The sequence below is a fragment of the Lytechinus variegatus genome, chromosome 5 (assembly GCF_018143015.1).
Source record: "Lytechinus variegatus isolate NC3 chromosome 5, Lvar_3.0, whole genome shotgun sequence".
NCBI lineage: Eukaryota > Metazoa > Echinodermata > Echinoidea > Temnopleuroida > Toxopneustidae > Lytechinus > Lytechinus variegatus.
In genome coordinates this window covers 24,429,395-24,452,463 of record NC_054744.1, presented here as the reverse complement: position 1 = coordinate 24,452,463, position 23,069 = coordinate 24,429,395, and the positions used below count along the sequence as shown (strand labels likewise).

The following is a 23,069-nucleotide window of genomic DNA, read 5'->3' as shown; positions in this document are numbered from 1 at the left end:
TATCTTACTAATGCCAACGTAAGCACTGACTGGAAATGTTTTATATTCAGACCTTATAATTGGGGCAATATGTCACTATATAAAACAATAATAACTTAAAGTGCAAGGAAATTATTATTTGGTGTATATTGACGGGATGTTTTAGTACAACGGGCTTATATATCTCATTAAACAAACAGACAATGCGAGCACCAGGAATGATAAACACATAGGCCTATAGGCCCATTGTTTCATAAAGTTATGAAAAAATTTTTGTTATGTAATATAATCCGCCTCCCTCTTGTGTAAGGGAATCGTCTTCTCAAAATACTTTCAACAAGCGGCAGCCTATAGACATTGAACAAAAGTCACATCATACTGAAAAGAAAAATAGGGCTGCATGGGTAAGCCACCACCAACCCCACCCCCTCCGGGATCGACTTCTATGGATACCACAGATACTGACTTTTTTAAGAGACCCAACTCTCAGGATGTTACCTTAACTGTTACATACTACATTCGTGATCTTCCAATATCTTCAGCCAAAAGCCTATTTTCATCCTCGTTGGTCCAATTAAGACCAGGTTATAGAAGAGCAAGGAATCTAAAAGAAGGATGCTAGTCGGAACTTGAGATCCAATTTCAGAATGTTGCGCTGTAACCCGTCAACAAGAAATTATGCAGTTACAGTTACCCATCCTTTTGGTACCATGGAGTTCTGACATGGACCCTCCTAATTAAATTGCTTTTTGAATCCTCTAAATTGGGAATCGTTTTCGCCGCGGGGAGCATCTTGTCAAGTATTGACGCAAATGTCTAGTTTAGTCGTTAGAATGTGTACTCTCTCTCCCTCGTCCAGTCCTGCATCATCATCTTTACCGTGTTTAAAGTGGCAATCGAAGCTGAAAATAATACAGATGACTGAAAATGTCATCACATAAGGAATGATAAAGTTATTACCTTTTAAAATGTTTGCATTATTTCGGTGACAGAGTTGTACTCCCATTTTCCTGCATATGCAGTTAGCTAGCTGATTATGTCATATTGATGGAACTAGAACAAGTAAAACAAGAGAGCAACACATTTTCTTGATTTGAATTGAAGAAAGTTTAATGAGAGACGGTTAATTTCTTATGATGAGGCCATCATTGAAAAGACCATGAGGGGAAGGCCAAGTTCTGAGTTCTTACATATGGAGAGAGAGGGTTTGAGTTTCCCAGTGTAGGCGCACATAAGGTTCAGCTCTGTACTCTATTTCTGGAAGAAAAAACCGAGTGAATCAACTCATCGGAGAGAGTGAATGAAATTCACGACTGACTTCCACTCGTTGAGTGAGTTTCACTCTTTTAACAAGTGGACTCTTTTGATGCGTTCATCGTTCAATCTAAATTCATTCCATATTGAGTGAAAACTGACAAGTCGGATGAATAGGTAGTGAAACATGATCAAAATCAACTCCCGTCCGGGTGGAATGTGTTTGTGGTATGGGACAATTTGTGTTTGTACGTGTGTCCAATGGGTAGGAGCATTCATTTTAGGACCATGGTCGGAGCGATGCTTTATCTTTCACGATACAATCTGAGGAATGAAAGTTCTATAATGTGTTAGGCATATGTCAGTCATGGCTTAAAAACATAAATACCAGTTCTGGTAACGATCTCATAATGAGTTTAAGCAGAATCCAGTAAAATGACAGCAAACTGAGCAAAGTGTTCATGTGTAGGGCCTATGAATGAAAAATAATTTCCAAACCAAAAGAATAGCAATACACTGGAATCTGAACCCGGAGTTTGAACTACATTATTATGCTTATCTGTGTTAATGATTTTTCAGTGTGGCCATTTTCAGCGTAGATCTCATTATTTCGAGGAGTAAGATTTATTCCACGATATCGTGACAACCGCCATTGATTTCAAAGATTTTCTCTTGAAATCATCATTTGTTACAATTACAGGCGCAATTTACTGCAATTACCTTCAATCGTATTTCATTCAAAACTGTTTGACCTTGGGCTGGCTAACCAATAGGCCCTTGGTCTGACAATTTGTTTCAGCATTAATTGTGCGGACGTAAGCTTTATCCTTGATCCCATGGTCGAGTACTGTCCTGGGATTCGCCTCGTGACGACATCGCGTTAATGGGTAAGGGAACGCCTCGACCATGCACGTGGGAGCAATTCCCGAATTCGCCTGATTGTGTCAGAAGTAATTGCACTCTAAACTTGAAAGATAGTTTCTCCAAGATATAAACGTTTATGTTTGACGGTATAGGTGCAGAAGGTCTCCTTATCGAGGATGTACAGAGTGACAATGCAGTAAGCCACCACCTTGACAGGAGGACAGGACATTGTCCAGCACATCCAGTTTGAATGTGTGAGGGAGAAAATTATGGATGCCACGTAACCCTATCCCTACCTCACCCCCCCCCCCCCGCACATACTCTCATCCAGACATACTATTTGGTGTTCATCACAGCATAGCATGGACCTACAAGGTCCATGCTATGCTATGATGAACACCAAGGTCCACGATCACATTGATTGCCTAGTGCTCTAAACCAAAATGAACCAGGTTCTTGTAGCTCCATGATTATTTCCTACTGCGATGTCTTCTATGCAGCATGATGAAGGGATGACATCTCATCCCAGACCCAGATCCCAGCCTTCCGCGAGGAAAAAAAGACCACGAGTATTATCAACAGTCAAGTAGCAGAAAGCTCAAGAGCTGCACTGGGACTCTGGACAAACGGCCCGAGATACGAATTACCAAGAGAAATTGTGTTATATTGCTCTTGAACTTTTCACGTAGTGTATAGTTTACAGAATAGCTAGCCTTAGCTCTAGAGACATGAACGGTCCTTGCTCGTATGATGTATGGGTCACACTATATGAGTCTACCTAATAGTTTATCTTTGACTCCATAATCATGATATGCCCTATCAATCATTAATTTTGATTGGCATGGGGATTGGCTAGAATAGAGTGGGAAGCTGGGACCTTCGTTCCTATATTGCCATTGCGGCAGCGCTATAAGAGTGGGCGAGTGATCTTTCTCCGTGCTCGACAGATCGTACGAATCTTCAAGAAAAGTTATCTCTGAACTTGAGAGAGCACTCCCCTCCCCCACCCACCCCTATCTTACGGATAATCGACGATCTTTAGCCGGCCAATTTTCCAAACCAAATATACTTTCACCCTTCCCCTTTGCTGTCCGATTAATCAACAGCATTTGGCACCTGATCAAGAGGAAGCCTCACCTCGTCTCCCTGTGTTGGTAAACAAGCAGTCTGAAATATTGATGAAGACATAAGCATTTAAACTGTTAAGGGGGATCTTTATCATGGAAGGCGGCATTTTATTTCATGAAAGCGCTTAGGTAAACTTGTGGAGCTATTTTGACTGAATAAGTTGGCTATTTTCTTGTTAATGGCATCCATGTATAATAGATAATCTATAAACCAGCATTATATGAAGTGAAGTTTCGCATTGGTCATGATTGGATGATAGTATGATAAAGACATCCTTGATGGGATAGGCTTGATGATATTGATATTCATGGAATGGTTAGGCCTACGTAGTACCCTATTTGTCAATTTCAAAATGCTATATTATTCTACCAGGGTGTCAAAATGATCATATTTTAAAAGTAAAGTTATCGTATGGCACCCGAAATACCGATTATTCATGTGAGAGCTATGTTAACCTGTGGGCCTCCAACGTGACCATAATGTCCTCTGGAATCACAGACTCACCCCGTTCTGGCCAAGTGTTTATTTTGTTTGTCATCGTGATTTTCTTTTGAAAAATAATTGCGAACAAAGCGAGCGAACAATTGTAGCTGTTCGAATAGCTGTCCCACGAATCATGAATTTTTTATCCTCTGAATCACAATACGATTTGATTTTGTCAAAATCCAAGCCAAAATCTCATTAACTGTTATTCATTTAATATGGTAAGTGAATTCTGAACAATGGAATAGTTAGTTTGGATATCTTGGAAGTTATATGGATAAAAAAAAAACACATGATGAATCACAGTGAGAAGAGAATCCCAGGCCAGGGAATGCCTCAGCGTCGAATCGGGTCAATGTTCTATCTGTAGAGGTGAAAAAGAGAAAAGAAATTGATACCCCCCCCCCGTCTCCCCACTCCCCATTCTTTCTTCAATTACTTAACTCTTTAATTAGTTAGTCCTAAGTTTGTTCAGCATTTTGCTTGGTGAATTTTAGTCTGTTTATTTAGATATAAATATTTTCAGCCTAGAGTACCCCCTTTAACACCTGGGTAGACAACGTCTTGCCAAAGAACGCTAGGCCGCGGTCACCGGTGGGATTCGAACACACAACCCTCTTATTACAAGGCGAAAGTCAGAATGACTACAGCACACAGCACATACAACATAACAATGAAGCAACCATTTCATCAACATTGTCTCACCAATTTTACGAAACACTCATATTTTAACCAACATGAACTGGTGAAGGTTGTTTAACATTATGACAAATACACCAACTGTTGTGTAAAAGTAAACAAAGAAATACTTGACCATATAGTCCGTATTATCAAATAACAAAAATCATGGAAGTGAGTAGCTCAACAACCTTTTCTGCGTCCCACTTTGCACGATGTTTTCATCGAAAATGACATCGTGAGCCCCCTTTAGGTTTCTGGATAGTGACTCACGATTCCCTTGAGATAGATTGTTACTTTTTTTCAAGTTAAACTTCAAGATTTGATCTCTCTATCTGCCAAATTTGCTCGGCTAAAACACGGCCGAAAAGGGGGAAAGGGGCTGGAAAAGGAAAGCGGAAATGCACGAGAAATTTGACAGAAAGCAAGGAATGGTGGATACAATCTTTCTGTCTCAATCCGCGTCTCTGCCCCCCCCCCCCATTCCCTCTATCCTCTATGCACCACTCTGCTCATTGCTATTCATATAAATTTTTAAAGATTTTCTGGGGGGTACATTTTCCGACGGAACCGTATTGAATGTCAAGGGCAATCTGTGTTTTGGGAAATTGTTTTTTACTTAAATGAATCCCTGATAAACATTTTGCGCCTAATTAACCAGTTTATAGGTGAAATCCTGTTGTTGGGACTCTCGACAAGTCTCATAATGAATATTTTGCTCTTATCGAATGTGGACAGCACACTCCCTAAGAAAAGAGTGCATTTTCACTAACTTTCCACTGCCCTTAAAGTAGTGACGGAAATGATCATTCAATCTGGAGTGAAGTTAGAGTTAACATATTGCAAGAACGAACATTTCACAGAAATTTCACTTGGAACAGTGAGATTCACTCAAAAAGTGAGTCTCTTAATCTATTGAGTCTCTTAATCTATTGAATTTTATTAGTACTATTCACTGGTGGAAAAAAAAAATCTTAAGACGATAAAATCATTTCTAAGTGTTCGCAAAATCAAAGGCCAAGTCCACTCCAACAAGTTGAATAATCAATATTAAACTTCCAAAGTGAGATGCAGGAAAATCCCTATAAAATTTTGTATTTTACCTCATTCTGCCTAACAAACAACCATTTTCCTCTCTAAAGGGTATTTTATATTCAACCTTTAAACTTTAAACTATAGTTCCATCATTGCCTTATATAGGCTGATCACACAAATGGTTTTAAAGCAATGGGTTCATACTTTTTTTTCATAGCATGATTTTGCGTCGGTTGCGTCACGTTTCAAACTAATTGAGATTTTGATAAACTTCTGTATTTCAACACATTATTAATAAACTCATTGCTGCTCACATGGAAATGAAATAAAGATATTTCAAGGAGAGAGAGAGCAGACAGGCTTTTACTTTTATTTCATTCATTTATGTGGTCTAACCCCACGACCTGTCAAATGCATTATTTCATTTTATATTTCCTCCAAATTGCCTGGAATGATATTCAATGGCGACAAAATACGTGCGATTTCAATGGTAGTCACATTACCATGCATGGTGTCTCGTTAATGGGTTTGACTTTTGACCAATGAATTCGATTCATTATATTCAGGTTACATACCGAGGTTTTTCCTAATTTACCCATTTCTAGAAGACAAGTGAACATGTAGAAAACATCTGTTTGTACTTTGGAGAATATTAGAAGACAGAATTTGAGAATCTTCGCTCAGTTAACGAAATTTAAAATGCATCGGGAATTTTGTCTCGTTTTCCAGAAATTAAGGTCAATATTCAGTGTTAACCTATATATCAGCCACATTAATTCCCTCAAGGATGATTTTTAATCAGAAATAAATGACATCATTGCTTTCATTTTCGAATGATGGGGGTTCAGTAACCGATATGAACAAAATGGATAGCGTCACCGATATGTTTGCACACCTTCATACACAGCGGCTACCTGTCTATAGTGAAATCCTTTAGTGGTTACCAAAGTGTCTCCCATTTGAATGGAATGAGTGTTATCATGGACCTATTACATTATGTTACAGATATAATGTGTTTTCAATCCATCATTACATTCGAGTCCCGCGAAGACGTGAAACCATTTATTCCGGGCCAAAAATAATTATATCTAAATAAATAGTGTAAGTGTTTTGTTTGTCTGATTTCAATTTATTTTGATATTCAAGTCATAAAATATTCAACCAACCTGGTGTGTAGATTTGCTTTATTCCACAGAACACAGAGAAATAGTGCACAATGCATTGCATATAGGCCTAGGCCCTATAGCATTATCGTTGACAGGGGGGGGGGGGCAGAGGGCATCACACACACGTCGGTTCAGTAAAGGGCTTCTGTAATAAAAGCTCTCTTTTTGTTTACCATAATTAACAAATCTTTCTTTCTTCTAGAACGACTTGTAACCTATGTTTCTAATTTCTTGCGACATTGGTTTTCATCTAAACACAGTCATGACAATAGGTCCGTTTCCTTCCTGACTTGCTTCTCTATCGTATGGAAGTCTGAAATTTCATCTTACCCCGCACAACAATGACATGTTTATGCAATGCCCCCTCGTTAGTTGTCACCATTGTAGAAAGCATCTCGCGCGAATTAATCAAATTACTGAACAGACATCAGACTTTGAATATTTGCCGTGATAGCGAGTCAAACAAAATGGTAGAGTTACACATTCTTCCAAATGGTATACAGTTAGTATTCGCTTCGTACCAATTTTTCAGCAGGACAAGAATCGGAACAAGGTTTCCCAACACAAACTCGCATCACCCGATCCGAGGACCAAGGATTGCTCCAAATCCCCACAGGTTTGGGGAAATGTTTAGTTTGGAATGCAATACATCATCAACAATAATATTTTTCGACTTTACCTTTCGATCCAGCTTATGTGTCGCGAATTTCATCACCTTCTCCCTCTCATTTTCCTGGGAAGGTCGGAGGAAAAAAATATGATGAGAAATATTTTTGACTCCCACTCGTTGACACTGACGGCAGGAAATGAATTTTTGCGATATATCACGATAACCAATATCGTGCTTGGGCTTTTTTTTTCTGGAAGTAGTACCCCTCATCCTCCAGAGAGTCTAGACTTCACCCATGTGATACATTGCATTTTCCTATTACATCTTGAAAGTCAAGCCAAGAAACATGGTTTTCAACCTAATATAGGACTTAAGAGGAAGACAATAGTTGATTCGATTTTCTTGTTACTTTTTAGCGAGAAAAGTATTTGATATATAAGTTTTTATTTCTGGCAGACATTCAACTATTTCAGCATGTAGCATTTAAATCATATTTCCTAACTTGTACTTTACACATTTCTTGTAACAATAGTATATTTCTAAAAATAGTTTCCTTTCCCTGAGTAGCATAATGAGCATGTCATTATTAGGCAAATTCTATCCTGTTCTGAACAGAAAGTGAACCGTGAGTGTATATATACATATATATACCACCATAATCATATTTCATTATATAGGCCTATATTTCTTCCTTTTTTCTAACTATATCACCCTTTTTATGTCCTTTCACAGCAGGTAGCTGGTAAAACCACTTTCTGATAGAAATACTTCCTTCTCCTGGAGGATTGTTGATTCCTTACCAAGCAACCAATCACCCATAGCAACAAGATGCTGCGGTCATCTTTGCTTGCGGTCCTGGCGTGCCTGTCGACGGTGGTAGTCGCTCAGTCAAATGTCATCAATGGGTAAGTCAAACGTTTAAACGTTTAACCGATCACAGATGACCGTTTTGGGATTCCACGTGTTATTTCATTACTGCTACTTGCCATGCATGGCCGCCTGGGAGGCTGACGGGTTGTGAAGAGAACATTCAGACGTTAGGTCGGGGAGCAATAGTAGTTTACCATGATAAAGGACAATTCTCATTTACCCAGGGTAGCCAATTCAAGGTCAACCCTTTTTTAATCTTCCAGCAGGCCATTTGTAACATTTTGTCTTTTATCACGAGATATGATTGCAGAATGGCAATTATTCAAAGTTCTCATTATGTGTCAGCCGGGAATCGAACCCCACGACCTTCCCTTCATGATGAAGGCACCATACCACTGATAGACACTTTGCCCAGTTTAAAAGCTGGAAACCCCAAATGATCGAATGCATTTACTGCAATAATCGTGAAAATCAAACGTACGATCAATCGCTAGCCTTTATGTGACGGGACCTTGATGCTATTTTGTCTGAATTATATCATGAAAAACAGGATGACGGGCTGTAGCACTAGGCGTTCTCGGCTCAGCTCAGCCCCCCCCCCCCCCCTCTAGTAGTAGCCATAGAAAAAAGATGTGGAAAGTGGCTAGTGTCCATCAAAATCTTATTGCCCCCGCAAAAAAACTTTCAAATTTGTCCGCAGCCCCTGATGCAATTAGTATTTAAAAAACATAAAACAATGACATATTTAGGTTCTTAGTTCTGTATTCATTGTTTGCATGTGGTTAAGTATAGTTTCTAAATGCATAACAGGCCAGGAATGGATTGAATTAAAACAAAACACGGTTGTCTCCTCGAAGCAATTTTTTTTTTCAAGGGCGGGTATCAAAGGAAATAAAGCCGTGACATACGTGTCAACCCCAATCCAAGTTTGACATGCATCGTCGTGTGAAAACGCTAAAAAACACCTGTTTGGTAGACTCAGTGCGATTATGAATTTTTTACATTTTGCGATGTCCGCATTGATTACAATAAGTCATCAATCTGCTCAAACAATTTGCGGTTGATTTTTCTAATAATTCTGCTGATCCTGTTTAGATTAGGAAAATGAGACGGAATCTACCATACCAGGATGAGACACACTCGCCTTATTAGGAGAGAAAAAGAGGGAGAGGGGGTCTTCGGGCATGGACCCCCTCAAATTATTACGCGACCATTAAAAAAAGAGAAACTGAAAGAAATGGAAGGTAAAAATTGTGAAATAGGTTTTCGTTTCTAAATAGGACCTAAATTGCCAAATTTATCACAATCTCGTTTATCAAAAATGTATTTATTATTTTTATTTATTTATTCATTCATTTTTTTTTGGGGGGGGGGTTGCTCGTAATGTTTCATTTAAAAGGGGAAGAACGCAAGATAAGTGATACCATTCTCTTGTTTACCTCCATGATGATACCAGTGATAGCTCCTACTTCCCTGATGAATACCGCGTCCACAAAATAAAGAGCCGGTATAGGCCTATTTAATTTGATTCATAGTTGTAAATTGTAATAAATCTTTCTGTCCTTGATGTTAAATTCAATCTGGTGTATACTTTTAGATTGCTTTAAATAGAAATGAAAAAAGAACTTGTAATTTACCCAGGAAATACGAAAATAAGAAATGGAACGTTCCCTGATTTCACCTCCATTGACCAGACGAAACTTCCCAGAAGGAAGTGATCAAATGAAAATGGAAGCCATTCGGTATGGTTGCTAGTTGTTGCTACATGGACCTACTTGGTCCATGGTTGCTGTGAACTTGTAATCAACGTATCATCAACCAATCACATGCTTGCATCGCGACTGGGGTGTGTTTTCTTGTCTTTTCGGGTGGGGGAGGAACGTATCATCAACCAATCACATGCTTGCATCGCGACTGGGGTGTGTTTTCTTGTCTTTTCGGGTGGGGGAGGGGGGATGGGGTTGGCTGTCATTATTTTAAAGTAGCATAACTCATTTGGAACAGGTCCTCGATCGCGAATATCTCTCTGCGTAGTTGTGGTGAAGGTCAGTATCACTTTGAAAAATATTTCATGAATTCAATAGAACTTCATTATCTGACATAAATGCCTGTTAGTTTTAGTTAGTCAACTTGTAAGAAGAAAATTGCATAATGTTGCATGTTGGATTTACAGCAAAATGGATGAATACTCACGAATATGTTTCAGTTTAGTTTATTTCCATAAATCATATACAGACATTTACATGCTTGACATAAGTATAACATAATTATCTAGAGTTGAAATAAATGGTTCTTGAGACAGAAATTATACGCAGTAAGATCAAAATAATAATTGGTGGATTCTTTTAAAACGCATGCATCCGTCAGACATGACACTCATCATGGCGCCATGTATTACAATCATTAAAAAAAAACATTTGGATCGATGGTTGATTTAAATTATTGGTTAATGGATTTGTAGTGAGAATAATGCAAGATGTATGATTAAAAATAAATTTGAAATAGGCTAAGACCACAATAGATTAATAGATAATGAATTCAGGTAAAATGTGAAAGCCTATCATAATAGTGTAGGATAATGAAATATCAGCCAATTTGTGGCCACGTTAATGAATTTATATAAAGATTAGTGAAATAGATATATCAACATGGATGCAATAAAAATCAAATTAGCTGTTTCTTTTGAAACGAAATAAGTATCATTAACTTTAAAATTGAATTCGATATAATTAGATTTGATTTGATTTGACAACCAAATGTGTAGGACGATACATAAGCCGGTGGTTTTGAGATTTGTATCCACTTTTCAGCATCTTTTTCGTTTTAGTCACGTGACGTGTGATCGTTACAAATTGGTGTCACGACCCGACTTTATCGCATTCAACACGTCTCTTAAACTCCTGTTGACGGGTTTTGTGTTTACTTCAAACCGAATGTTATTCTGCATCTTCCAAGCAACATAGAATGTGGTGGAATGTTATTATATGTGTTCATACGCACATGATGATCTCTTGTGGGAGATTTTGCGCCTCGAATGTTGATTGTATTTGTTTGTAGAAATGAGGATTTTTATCCTTTAATTTATCACAAATATTTCAGCTCGCCCTCTTCACTCGTTTGACTTATAAAAACGAAATCTCGCTAAAAAGCCCGCCTCCCACTCCCCCGATAATCTTGACAACATGAAAATTCATATTGCCGATATAACGTTTTAGCAAAGCATTGGAAAGCACTATGTAACCATACGTTGTAACCATAGAATTTAGCATAAAACGTTATTTAACACAATTTTTAAAATGATTTCTTTTCCATATTCTGTCGGCCTTATTTAAATCTGGCCCGCAAAGCACGCCGATATTTTTTTTTCACTTTTACCCCCTCTCAAATCCAAGGTTTGGATCGATGCCCATTTCGTCTTCATTATCGTCATTTTGAATAATTGCAATGTAGGAAAATTCATTTCGGGGGGGGGGGGGTGCTGAAAATGAAATGCGAGTTGTGTTATCCAATTAATAAAAAAAAATAGAATCAGGCAGAATTTTGTTTGATTTGACTGAAATGTGAAAATAAACACGTGGTAATAGTAGAAATGAGGCCGATACACAATTTGTAGGAGAATCTCGCACCCCCCCCCCCACTTTTTTTCTAAAACCGTGTACATAAACATAAAAATGACCATAATTATGATGGTGATTTTTTGCATGGTCAGCACCCCCCCCCCTTCAAAACCGTTCCGCGGCCCCTGACTCGTACTTCTCCTCCTCGAAGTCCTGCGATCTCGCAGTCCTTCCTGTATCTGCTCTTATTGGTGACTTTAATCAGTAAAGGAAAACATTCATAATATTATGTTTGTAATGAATGGAATCAGTGCCGACACTCTCACTGACTTAAATAACCAATATGTCATCGAAATGTCAACAGATTAGGTCTATTGGTTGAAAAATGTGACCTAATTTGCATCGATTTCTGTTGACTGTGACCAAGGAGGTATCACCTTATAAAAGTGTTAGGCCCCACCTCCTTTCGGGTGGGGGCCTTTTAAGTTTTATGCATTCACCTAGAATCACCTTCACGCCACATAATTATTAGATCATGCTTTTGTGATCTCTTTAAAATAACATTCCGAATGAAAGCATGTTCAGTCCTATACCCAAAGTACTGAAATGGAAAAAAAAGAATATATCGTTCTCGACTCGTCAACTCTCCATCATCCCTTTTCTATGTACTCACTCGGGAATCACTTCATGACCTTCGACACCAGCATATATATTTTACTTTCGACCTCGAAAGATATTGCCAGGCATGATAAAATGTGATTTGTATACCAAGTTGTACATGTAGTACAGCATATAGCATGTACGACAGGGGTTTTTGTAGGTAGCAGTCAGGAGTGGTATATAGGTACCCTTGAACTTTGTGAAAGATTTATCTCCTTGATAATGGTTTCTGCAGTACCTAATTTACAGTCAAACGAGGAACTTTTGTGTCTGGAGCTAGGAGGCAAGATACATGAGGCAGACGGAAGACAAACGACGGATGAATGTGTTTCAACGAAATACTATCCTGTGTTGCTAATAATATAAGCACTTATTGATTTTAACTTTGATGACGGATTACGGTACGGTTAGCTAATTCCCCGTGATGCGCCCGTATTAACTCCGTATTCAAACCTGCGTATCTGCAAAGAACTCCGTGAATCGCGGGGAACTGCCGCAAAAGTTCCTTGTATTAAAGGGCGAGTCCGCTCCAACAAAAAGTTGATTTTAATAAAAATAAGAAAAATCGAACAAGCGTTACACTGAACATTTCTTCGAAATCGGATGCAAAATAAGCAGATTATTGCATTTTTAAATTTCGCTTCATTTTACAAAACAGATATGCACATCCTGGTCGGCAATGGTCGGTATGCAAATAAGGGGACTAATGACGCCACTCACTATTTCTTTTAAATTAAAATAATATGGCATAATCTATTTTCTCCTCGTTGTTATGTAAAATATTTATTTTATTCCTCCCTGAAGATGTGGATTTACCTGTGTTTTAATATTTGATCAGGCAAGTTGGTCCTTCATCGTCAAATCTGCCAAAATTGAAATATAGTATAATTCTAACTACAAAGAAAAAGAACAAAATAGTGGGAGAGGATCTGAGGGACATCATTGATTCATGGATTATTTCATTTTCATGTCACTAATTTAAAAAAAATTGTACATATAAAATAATAGAAACTTCGAAATGTCAGAGGTTTCTTATTTTACATCCGAATAATGAATTTCTCTCTTGTTTGATTTCTTCTCTATTGAATCAAATCAACCTTTTTTTTCTGGGCTGGACTTGACGATAATATTTCCTACTAAAATGGTCTGGTGCAAGATGAGATCGCGTGTTCAAACTGCTGTTCGTTTATTTTGATGACAGATCGTGGCGTTTCGGCAATTCGCCGTGCTCCTCCCGTGATGATTCCGTATTGAAACACCGTGAATCGTCATCTCTGGGAGCATTTCAGCGGTCACTAAAGACATTTCTTTTCAATAGTTTATTTAATTGTTATGCCTGTATGTATTTTTTTTCTTTTTCTTTCTTTCACATTTTTGATTTTGCTCATTTTGTAAAGCGCTGTGATACAATCATTGTGAAGAGCGCTATATAAAAACTTATATTGTATTGTATTGTTCATCCAACAAGAACCACAAGTTAATGACAGTCTCTTTGTTCGTACCGCAAGGAGCCGTGTTATCACCGTGTCACTTCTGCCACCTTCAAAGCAGTAGCTTTATAGAAGTGGCGATAAACTGACCCTTAATTATTTTGTCATGATTCAGATTATGTCTATCAAGACCTTGTAACGTTCTTTCCAATGTAAAAAGAGACTATTTTGCTAACGTAATTCCAACTCGCAAAGAAAAGAGAGAGCGAGAATGTGTTTAGAAAGAAAAAGTAGAAACTGACCCCCCCCGTTGCTGACATTTTTGACATACCAGGATAGAATGTCAAGCAAATCCCAAAGATCATCAAAGCTATTTCCGATCTATCAACAGATTTATGAGTGGAGGACCCGTAAGAGGTTAGCCAGCAAGAAATCGGAGAGCATTCTGTATTAAAATAAATTTATTGAAAAAAATAATAGTTTTTTGAGAACTGCTGATCGTTTTTTGTATCCACTTTTTCCGCTTTAAGAAATATATTTGATTTGTTTGTTGTGTCCGTCCGTCAGTTTGTATTTCTGTCCCCTCTTTTTAAAGGGATAATCCCGGCTGAGGATATTTATATCTCAATAAATAGAGTAAAATTCACAGAGCAATATGCTGAAAATTTGATCAAAATCGGATGGCAAATAAACAAAGTTATTGAATTTTAAAGATGTGCATTATTCCGGTGAAACAGTTCGAGGCATGTCTTCATGAATATTCAATGAGCAAACTGATGATGTCATGATCCCCACTTGTTCTTTTGCATTTTATTATATCAAACTAGGTTTATTCATTTTTTTTACCAAGAACTAAAACATTTGTATTGACAACTGATAAAGTGCATTAATTATTTATTGCTGCAACTTATTTGTAATGGAGACACATCATTTGCATATGTATAAAAAAAATTAAACAATTATGATTTCATGTAAGCACATAAGGAAAAGGAAAGAGGGGATGTGACATCATCAGCCCACCTAATGAATATTCATGATGACGTGTGATATTATAACTGATTAAAAATAAAATGTATGTTTTTTTTTCAGTAACTTCGTTATCGTTGTTAATCGATTTAGATGAATTTTCAGCATTTTGCTCTGAATTTTATTTTGTTATAAATATCTTCAGCCCGGAGTGAAAAGGGTTGATCTATAGGCCTATTTATACTCTGGACAACAATCTCATTATGAGTTATTTGAGTAATTTTGTAATTAGTGTATTGTGTGGAATTCGTCTTTTATTAATATCGGTGGCGTATATAATGCGCCCCCAAATAAGTCGTAATTATGTAGGTCCATGATGGGTCATAATTTGTTAAAAAGTCGCGAGCGAACGAGAGAAAAAGGCCTTTTAAAGAGTGAAAACCTATGTTTCAGATATATTATGTATGAATAATGTACTACGTTTTACTATTTTTGTTAGGTCTACTGTTTCTTTACCTTTTTTCCCATCTTCTCTCTTATTTTTCTTGATCGTAGAAAATTTTGGGGTTGATTACCCCCTAGTCTTAAAAGTCATATAGGGCATATATCTACTTCTTCTTCTTTAATGGTTTTGACTGTATTAATGAAAATTTAAATAATGATAAAATAAGCCAGGTTACTTTCATAGATCTACATTAACATATTTAAACATATTATTCAATCATATTCACCTTTTTTTATTGCAGCCCAAATGTGTGTGGTATGAGATTCTATTCGTATTGTTGTCCTGGATGGCGTCTTCATCCGAGAACAAAACAGTGTGTGGTCCGTAAGTAATACTTTTCGTTCATTCCTCATACGATTTTTAAATTCATTCTTTCTTTTTAAGAATAAATATTTGGTATAAACAGCGGTTATTCGGTGACGAAGAACGCTATGTTACATCATATTCTGCTTTTCTAAATTACAGATATCGTTATATTTTGCCTACATCCATATGATTCTCATATGCCTAATAAACATCTTTATTATTTCGTTTGATATCCTCAGTGTTTTTATTGTATAGTTTATAACCCTCGATTGGGGATTTTAAAGTCTTTTTCATGAAAAGCATCTCACATTGACTTTCACAGAATTTTATGTGATGGTCATATTATAGTTTCTGATTTGTACGATTCTAGATATAATCATATTTTATTCAATAAACTACTTAAGCCTGTATGACTATGAAGAGAGTTGGAATAACAATTTTTGGTCAAAATATACGTTTATTTTGTTACTATGTGGGTAAAGTCCGGGAGCATTTCATCAACATTTTGGCGTCTGACAAGTTGTCAGATCAAGCATGCTTGATTTTGATAGGGTGAGAAGCCCAGTTCTTATGGTAACTGTGGGATAAAACTTCCAAAGTGTTCTTTCGTGAAACGCTCCTCTGCATGGGGCACGTAGCTGAATCCTCATAGTTATTTCATTGACTTTATCAATCGAAACTTGAATTCTCTTTTGATTTGTAGCTATTTGCAATCGTCCGTGTGGGTCGGGTTACTGTCAGCGTCCAAACTCTTGCTCGTGTCCCGGTGGACAGATCTCAGTCAGTGGATGTGATGGGTACACAGGTAAGCAAAAGAACTGCCCGGACCCCGGGGAACACCCCCACCCTTTCCATTCGTTTGGGGATTTACCTCGTCTATGTTTAATTTTAGATCTTTACTTCATTTCGTAGCGACGATTTAAATTTTTATATGGACCTTTATTATGTTACTTCTCAGACATCGAGATCTGCGCCTCTCCCCGCACAGATGATATACACCCCCCTTCCCATGAAAAAAGACCCCCTGAAAATGTGACAGTGCCGCGCGAGCCGAGGGTGCACCACCCAAAGGTGCACCCCCCCCCCCCCGCGGCCTTTGATCGATTCAGTATTAAATCGATAGCCTCGCGATGGACGATGGTGCTGTCTGCTGCAACGCGAGACAATGAATTTTACATTATTTTTTCCTTGAAAACGGTCGCATTCTGGTTCGTATTGTCATAAGTTTTGTTCATTTTCTTTTACTGATCTCCTCATCTTGGAAATATCATCTACGTTGTATCTCTTCATTCATTGGGCTGCTGAAACAAAATTCATGCCTTGTTCAAGTTGTTGTTATCGCACGCGCCCACTCATTGGATTTTGTGTGATGAAATACTGTTGCACACTCACACAGGCATCAATCATCGACTTATTATTACTTATGACAATAGATCAAGCTAGCACTCCTAGTACCAATGAGGTCCAAACATTACAAGCTAGCTGTTATGTCATCTACAGGATTTTGATTAAACCTTGACCTCCAAACCACCATTCACCAATGAAAAAGGAGGAGAGGAGGATAGTTACACTTAGGGGCCTACAGGGAAACACTCTAGGCGACACCGCAATACTTACCCGTGTTAAGAAACTGAGACTCCACTCACGCGCATTTGGGCAGCCCTAGCTTAGAACTAAGCTTTCTTTCCGTAAAAAATCTTTATTCTTATGATTCAATAAATGTTAATGAATATATAATTACTCTTAAATCGGTACTCACCGGTTCTTTTCTTGAATTTTCTGCCAAATTCCCACGCTTCTGGCTTCAATTCTGCGATGGATTCTGTTGCCATAGACAGCTACACATGCAACTCTATTTATAAATGGAGCGCCCCTTACGAGAGTTGTTAATGCCGCGGAAAAATTGTTAGGCATTTTGGCCTGTGGTCAAGGCGTTCTTTTGTTCTATTTTTTTATAGGTATGAGATCGAAATCACAGCGACTATTCACACTGTTCCATAATGATTCCGAAAGGAGGTGCAGCACCCCCCACCCACATGGGCGCAAATCCCAGGGGGACACTTCCCCCTAACCCAAAATAGTAGGGGCACATTATCAAATGTCCCCCTACTATTTTTGTTCTTTTATATATGATGGAAAGAAATAGGCCTACATCATTTAAATCGAAGTAAAACATGTATTTTGGACGAGACGACCTTCTTTTGGGGGTGATAAACCTTCCTTTTTGTTAGTTTGTTTTTGTTTTTTTTTTTGCCTGTTTTCCAGCCCCTGGTCCCCTACCTTAGATTTCCACCCTTGCCTCCCACTACTCTTGATATTGTTTGCGAATCTGTTTTGTAAATTAAAGGGGAATTTCACCCTGATAAAAAGATGATGAAAATATGAGAAAAATCATTTCAAAATATCGATGAAGGTGTTATTTGACAAAAAATGGAGTTGATAGAATTTAGAATGCTTGATTTATTGTGACGTCTATAACGAGCAGTTGCTCTATCCTAAATATAAAATGCCCAAATTTCCCATTTTTAATGGTCCGTAACGACCCACTTTTTGATAACAAGTATGAATTGATATAGGCCTACTAAAATGTACCATAAAAATCATTATCATGTATTTCTTGACATTTCATTTACTTTTTTACCATAATAATAGCTGCTTGCAAAGGCCTACGCCGTCACAAAAAAACCCGGGGGGCGGGGGGGGGCACTTACATTGACGAGTGGATACCATGCGCGACCAAAAAAAAACGTAAAAAGGATGTCCTTTTCACGATAGGGCACGTTACCTACGTAACGTGATAAGGGTGTCAAAAACACAAAAATAACGAAAAAAGGGTATCTATTAATTCGCTATAGGAAAACCGTCGTGTTTAGGGTCTAATTTGCGGGGATGATAAAACAAAATCAAAATGTTTTATAAAGGATGTCCTTTTTGCTCCAACACTTCGTGTTTAGAGTCCGATTTGCGCGAGGTGTAGAAGGTGGGGTCGTACTAAACCAAATAAGGTAAAGCCGACGACCGAAGGACCCGTAACAATAAAACATTCCTGTACTTGTTTAGGGGTTCATTTCAGGGAATATTTGCCAAGAGTATCGTTTTGTTTCCAATACTTGTTAAGGGTAGGGTTTCACACGCCAATACTTGTTAAGGGGTGCATTTTCAGAATATGGAAATTACGTGTTTAGGGTGCTTTTCGAGACCCCATGGTCGCGCATGGTATCCACTCGTGAATGGAAGTGGCCCCCCCCCGGGCAAAAAAAAAAATCTTACCTTTGAAAAAGATTGGTGGGGGATGGATTTTCCTCGAACGCATACCAATTTTTTTTCTGCTATTTTCATAATAAACTTTAAATGAATTCAACTTTGCACTACTTAACTTTTTCAAAGACAAAATAACAAAATTACATCTCGTCATCATCATCATCACCACTATCATTAGCATCACCATCATCATCACCACAACCGTCACCACAACCATCATCATCACCAAGATAATTTTCATCATCGTCATTGCCATCATCATCTTTTTTTTTCTTTATTTTTTCCCCATCCCTTCTTCTTTTTTTTCTTCCAATATTCCTCCTTTTTTTAGAGCGGCACACCGTCATGCTCCCTCACTGATTATCCGCCTCTATATGCTTGGTGTTGTATAAATTGGCGGATACCTGAATGAAATACTGAAGAGAAAATAAAAGGGAAAAAGTAAGAAGAAAAAGAAGATGAGGAGAAGAAAAAAAGAAAGCCAAACAAATGAAACAAAACAATGTCAAAATTTCGTAATAAAGTCTTCTACATGTACGTCAGTTTAATAATGATGTTTTCATTGAAATGAGAACAAAAAAAGAATTGAAACCATAGGCGGCGGAAGCGGGGACGTTCCCCCCTAAATTTGTTGTTGACCTTTTTTTTTTGCTTGTCAATTTATTTTCCTACGTCCCCCCTAAAATGTTTGGGTTGAGAGCCTTTTTTTTGCTTGTCAAATTTTTTTAGGTTGTCCCCTCCTAAAATTTGGGGCTTCCGCCGCCAATGATTGAAACAGGACTACATTATAATATAGTGTAAAGAAATAGAGGGAAGCTCCGAGACAATAAAAAGGTTGAAAAAGAAAAAAATGTGAAAACACAAAGCTCTCACAACATGAGCATAATAACAAATAATAACAAATAAGCGAGGACAAGTAGCTGAGGGACCCCCCCCCCCAACTCTCTCTCTCTAGTTATCTATCTATCTATCCGACTCGATTATATAAGAGAAGAATTTACTAATCAAAATATTATGAGCAAAAAGCACGAGCTGATATTTTTTATGAATATTCAAAACTGATAGAGAGACGCAATCGAATTATTCGATTGCGACAAAATTGATGATCTGAGAATTTATTGTTTTTAGGAATTCATTAAAAGCATAAAGTTGATCAGCATTAAAATATGGCAGGCGCAACGCATGAGCTAAAGCTTTATAGGCATACACCGATAAAAAATTTTAAGTATTTTTGGTAATCATGAAAAAAATTGATATTTCATGAAAGAAAGCTCAAATCCCGAGGAGGAATATTCTTATGAATTGACTTTAAAAAAAAACTGTGGTAAGCCCCATTTAATATTTGATTATAAGTCGAATAAAACAGTAAAAGCTGACAAACGTTCGCGTGATATTTGGCAACCTCCCCCCCCAAAAAAAAAAAAATAAATAAATGAAAAATAAAAAAAAGTTTTTAACTATAATAATGATCGAAGGTAATTTTGTCTCGCGTAGAACTGGACAAATGAAAAAAAGATTGTCACTAAAAAAATGAAGGTAATTTTGACCCACGTAAAATTTGGCGAGCCCCGGCCCCCCCCAAAAAAAAAAAGGAAAAAAGGTTTTAACAAGCAAAAAAAGGCTAAAAAGGAGAAAGAAGAGACAAGAATAATTATGAACGAAATATCCCCATTACAAATAATGCTGTGATCATCATAAGGGAGGGGTCGCATAACTAGTATGAACAACGTATTTAATTCCAAAATATTTACTACAAATCTCAATAGGGGGATCGGGCAGAAATGCTCACCCCCACCCCCACCCCCGATCCGCCACTGATTCCAATCAATAATGACATTTATCTGCAATACTGATACTTTGGAATCAAGATACTGAAGATTGATACGCTTTACATAAATTATGAACGTCTGACAAAAAGATAATCTACCGATCACCTGACCGATCAGCTGACCAGTTCGCGTATCACTTCGGAGTTGATCACTCGTCGCAGCTGTGTGGAACGCTCACCGAAAATCAACAAAAAGGGCCTGAAATGTAAGTTTAATGATAATATATTTTAATTTGAACTACTTAATTAATACTTTTAATGTCTCCCCAACAACTGAAAGTCATATCACGTAACTCCAATTTGTATTAAGGCGTACATTTACCAAAGTCTTGGGTTGGAAATCAGAACAGCATTGTCTAACCCATATTTTTGGGTAATGTCGCCTATGAGGTCCATACATGTTAATGTTTGGACCTCATTGGTACTAGGAGTGCAGGGAAATGGGGATAGGTTGGTGAAGCAAAGCCAAGGCAAGGGGCATGGGAGGAGGAAAATTAGGATGATGAGAGTCGAGATTGACTCGTAAGGAGAGAAGAAGGAGGGAAGGTGGAAGAAAAACATCCAGGAATGGAGAAAGAGGACAGGTAGAGCCGAGAGGAAAATTGGGATGAAGAAGGGGTGAGGAGTTCTCCCTGTTGGCTTTTACAGAATATTTTAATAAGAAAAAACAAGAAGGAACATAAAGCATATTCAGTGAAAATCCTTTAAAGGTTGAGTAAAGAGATCTTTTAATTTTGATCTTGTGAGATCACATGCCAGCAGCTCCCTCATTTATCAAGTTACAGATATAGGTCTAGAGTCTAGATCAATACTATAGTACTTAAGTATTAATGCCATAAAATTAAATTTTCTCAGAAAAAAATTGAATATTATTTTCTACTTGTGCATGTATTATAATCACACACATCATTCCATTTTAAGTAAAATATATTCAGCTCTCATGAACCGTTTAAAAAAGGGACATTTTGGGAATTTATATATAAATGCGTACCACCATGCCTGATTTGACAGCTGCTCATTTGACATCACAAATTCAAAATTTAGAAAATTGATAATTCTGTTGTTTTATGGAGTTTTGTCAAACATTCAACAACATTTTTTTCTTCTAATTTCTCTATTCATATCAAAATGCCTTTATAGTAAGGATGACTTTAACCTTGCACCAAAACAATCTTGTAACAGATACTGGACCAGGAGACAGAAGTTCCCAAACAACATGAAAAGGATGATGTTATATTAGGCATTTTTTTCAGGGGCTACTTTTCCCAACTGATTGCCTAAATCTGAACTTTGGTAAATTATGAAATAAGGGAGCTCTTTTAGAATTTACCAGGGCTCTTTTAAGTTTTATGAGGGCAAAATCTCCCTGGGCCCCCATGTAATTTCCCCCTTTATTATTATATGCACAGAACTTGGAGCCTGATTGTTGGGCTTCACATCAGTGACAGTAATCTATCTGATTCTTATTTGAAACAAGGTAAACCGTACCATATAGCAATAAAATTTGATGCATCTTCTTTTTTAATCATGTTAGGTGGAAACCCATGTACAGTACAGTGTTTGAATGGAGGCTCTTGTCAAGGGAACTCCTGCAACTGTCCTAATGGCTTCTCAGGAACTAATTGTGGCACGCGTAAGTTCTGTACATTTGTTACTTATATGTATCAGTTTTCCCTATCATAGCTAACCAATATTTTATGTAAGTGTCAGGGGGGGGGGCAGTTACCTTCAAATACCTGGTATTGAATGTTTTCTATAGGCCTAAAACAAAACTTGTCATAATTTCTATCACACGGATTTTAACCAGCAGACAGTTCATGAACATTATTCCAAAAATTGTATTAAATTATTCAAGAATAAATGCAATTATAAACAGAATTTAAATGAAATATTGCTTGAAAAGTCCAAGTTCAGCTCCCCTCTCCCTTAATTTTATTTGTTTTAGAACCCTTCTTAAAGAGTCATTCAATGGTTCAACAAAGCTCAGCAAGGGTTACTTTCATTAAAAAAAAAGGAGTTAACTTTTGGTCAAGTCTCATTCAATGCAGATTATGATATTTCAGTCTTGTGTCCCAAGTGCACGGAGGGCTATTGATTGCAGGAAACTATTAAGAGTGCTAGTGGGTATATCCTTCACTTGTCTGTTACCTGTCTTTGTTATTGTTATGTCTCAGCCTTGTGCAATCCACCCTGCCAGAATGGGGGTGAGTGCAGTGGAGGAAACAGGTGCTCGTGCCCTCCCGGTTTTGGTGGGAGTCAATGCCAGACAGGTAAGAAATTACAACCCTTTGTATAAAAAGTCAAATGCTTCTTGATATCAGTGTTAATATAGCTTTAAATAATGAGAATGAACATTGTTTATGATAATAAAAATTAACATTTCTAGCGCTTTATTAATAAAGACCTAATTATTGTTCTTGTCCAAAATCATCCGGCCAATAAAAATGTATGATTCGGTTGTAGTGAATATATTTTAATAATACAATAGC

General features: G+C 37.5%; 1 protein-coding gene across 1 annotated transcript in view; it reads left to right on the top strand.

Annotated features, from left to right (window-relative positions):
- Window positions 1–23,069, top strand: part of LOC121415783 (fibrillin-2-like) — a 102,866-nt gene that overhangs the window by 4,862 nt on the left and 74,935 nt on the right. The window contains exons 2-6 of the mRNA XM_041609110.1: window positions 7,930–8,102; window positions 15,427–15,509; window positions 16,195–16,296; window positions 22,115–22,213; window positions 22,755–22,850. Of these exons, the coding sequence (XP_041465044.1) occupies window positions 8,026–8,102; window positions 15,427–15,509; window positions 16,195–16,296; window positions 22,115–22,213; window positions 22,755–22,850 (457 nt within the window). The 5' untranslated portion in view covers window positions 7,930–8,025. The remainder of the gene's footprint in view (window positions 1–7,929; window positions 8,103–15,426; window positions 15,510–16,194; window positions 16,297–22,114; window positions 22,214–22,754; window positions 22,851–23,069) is intronic.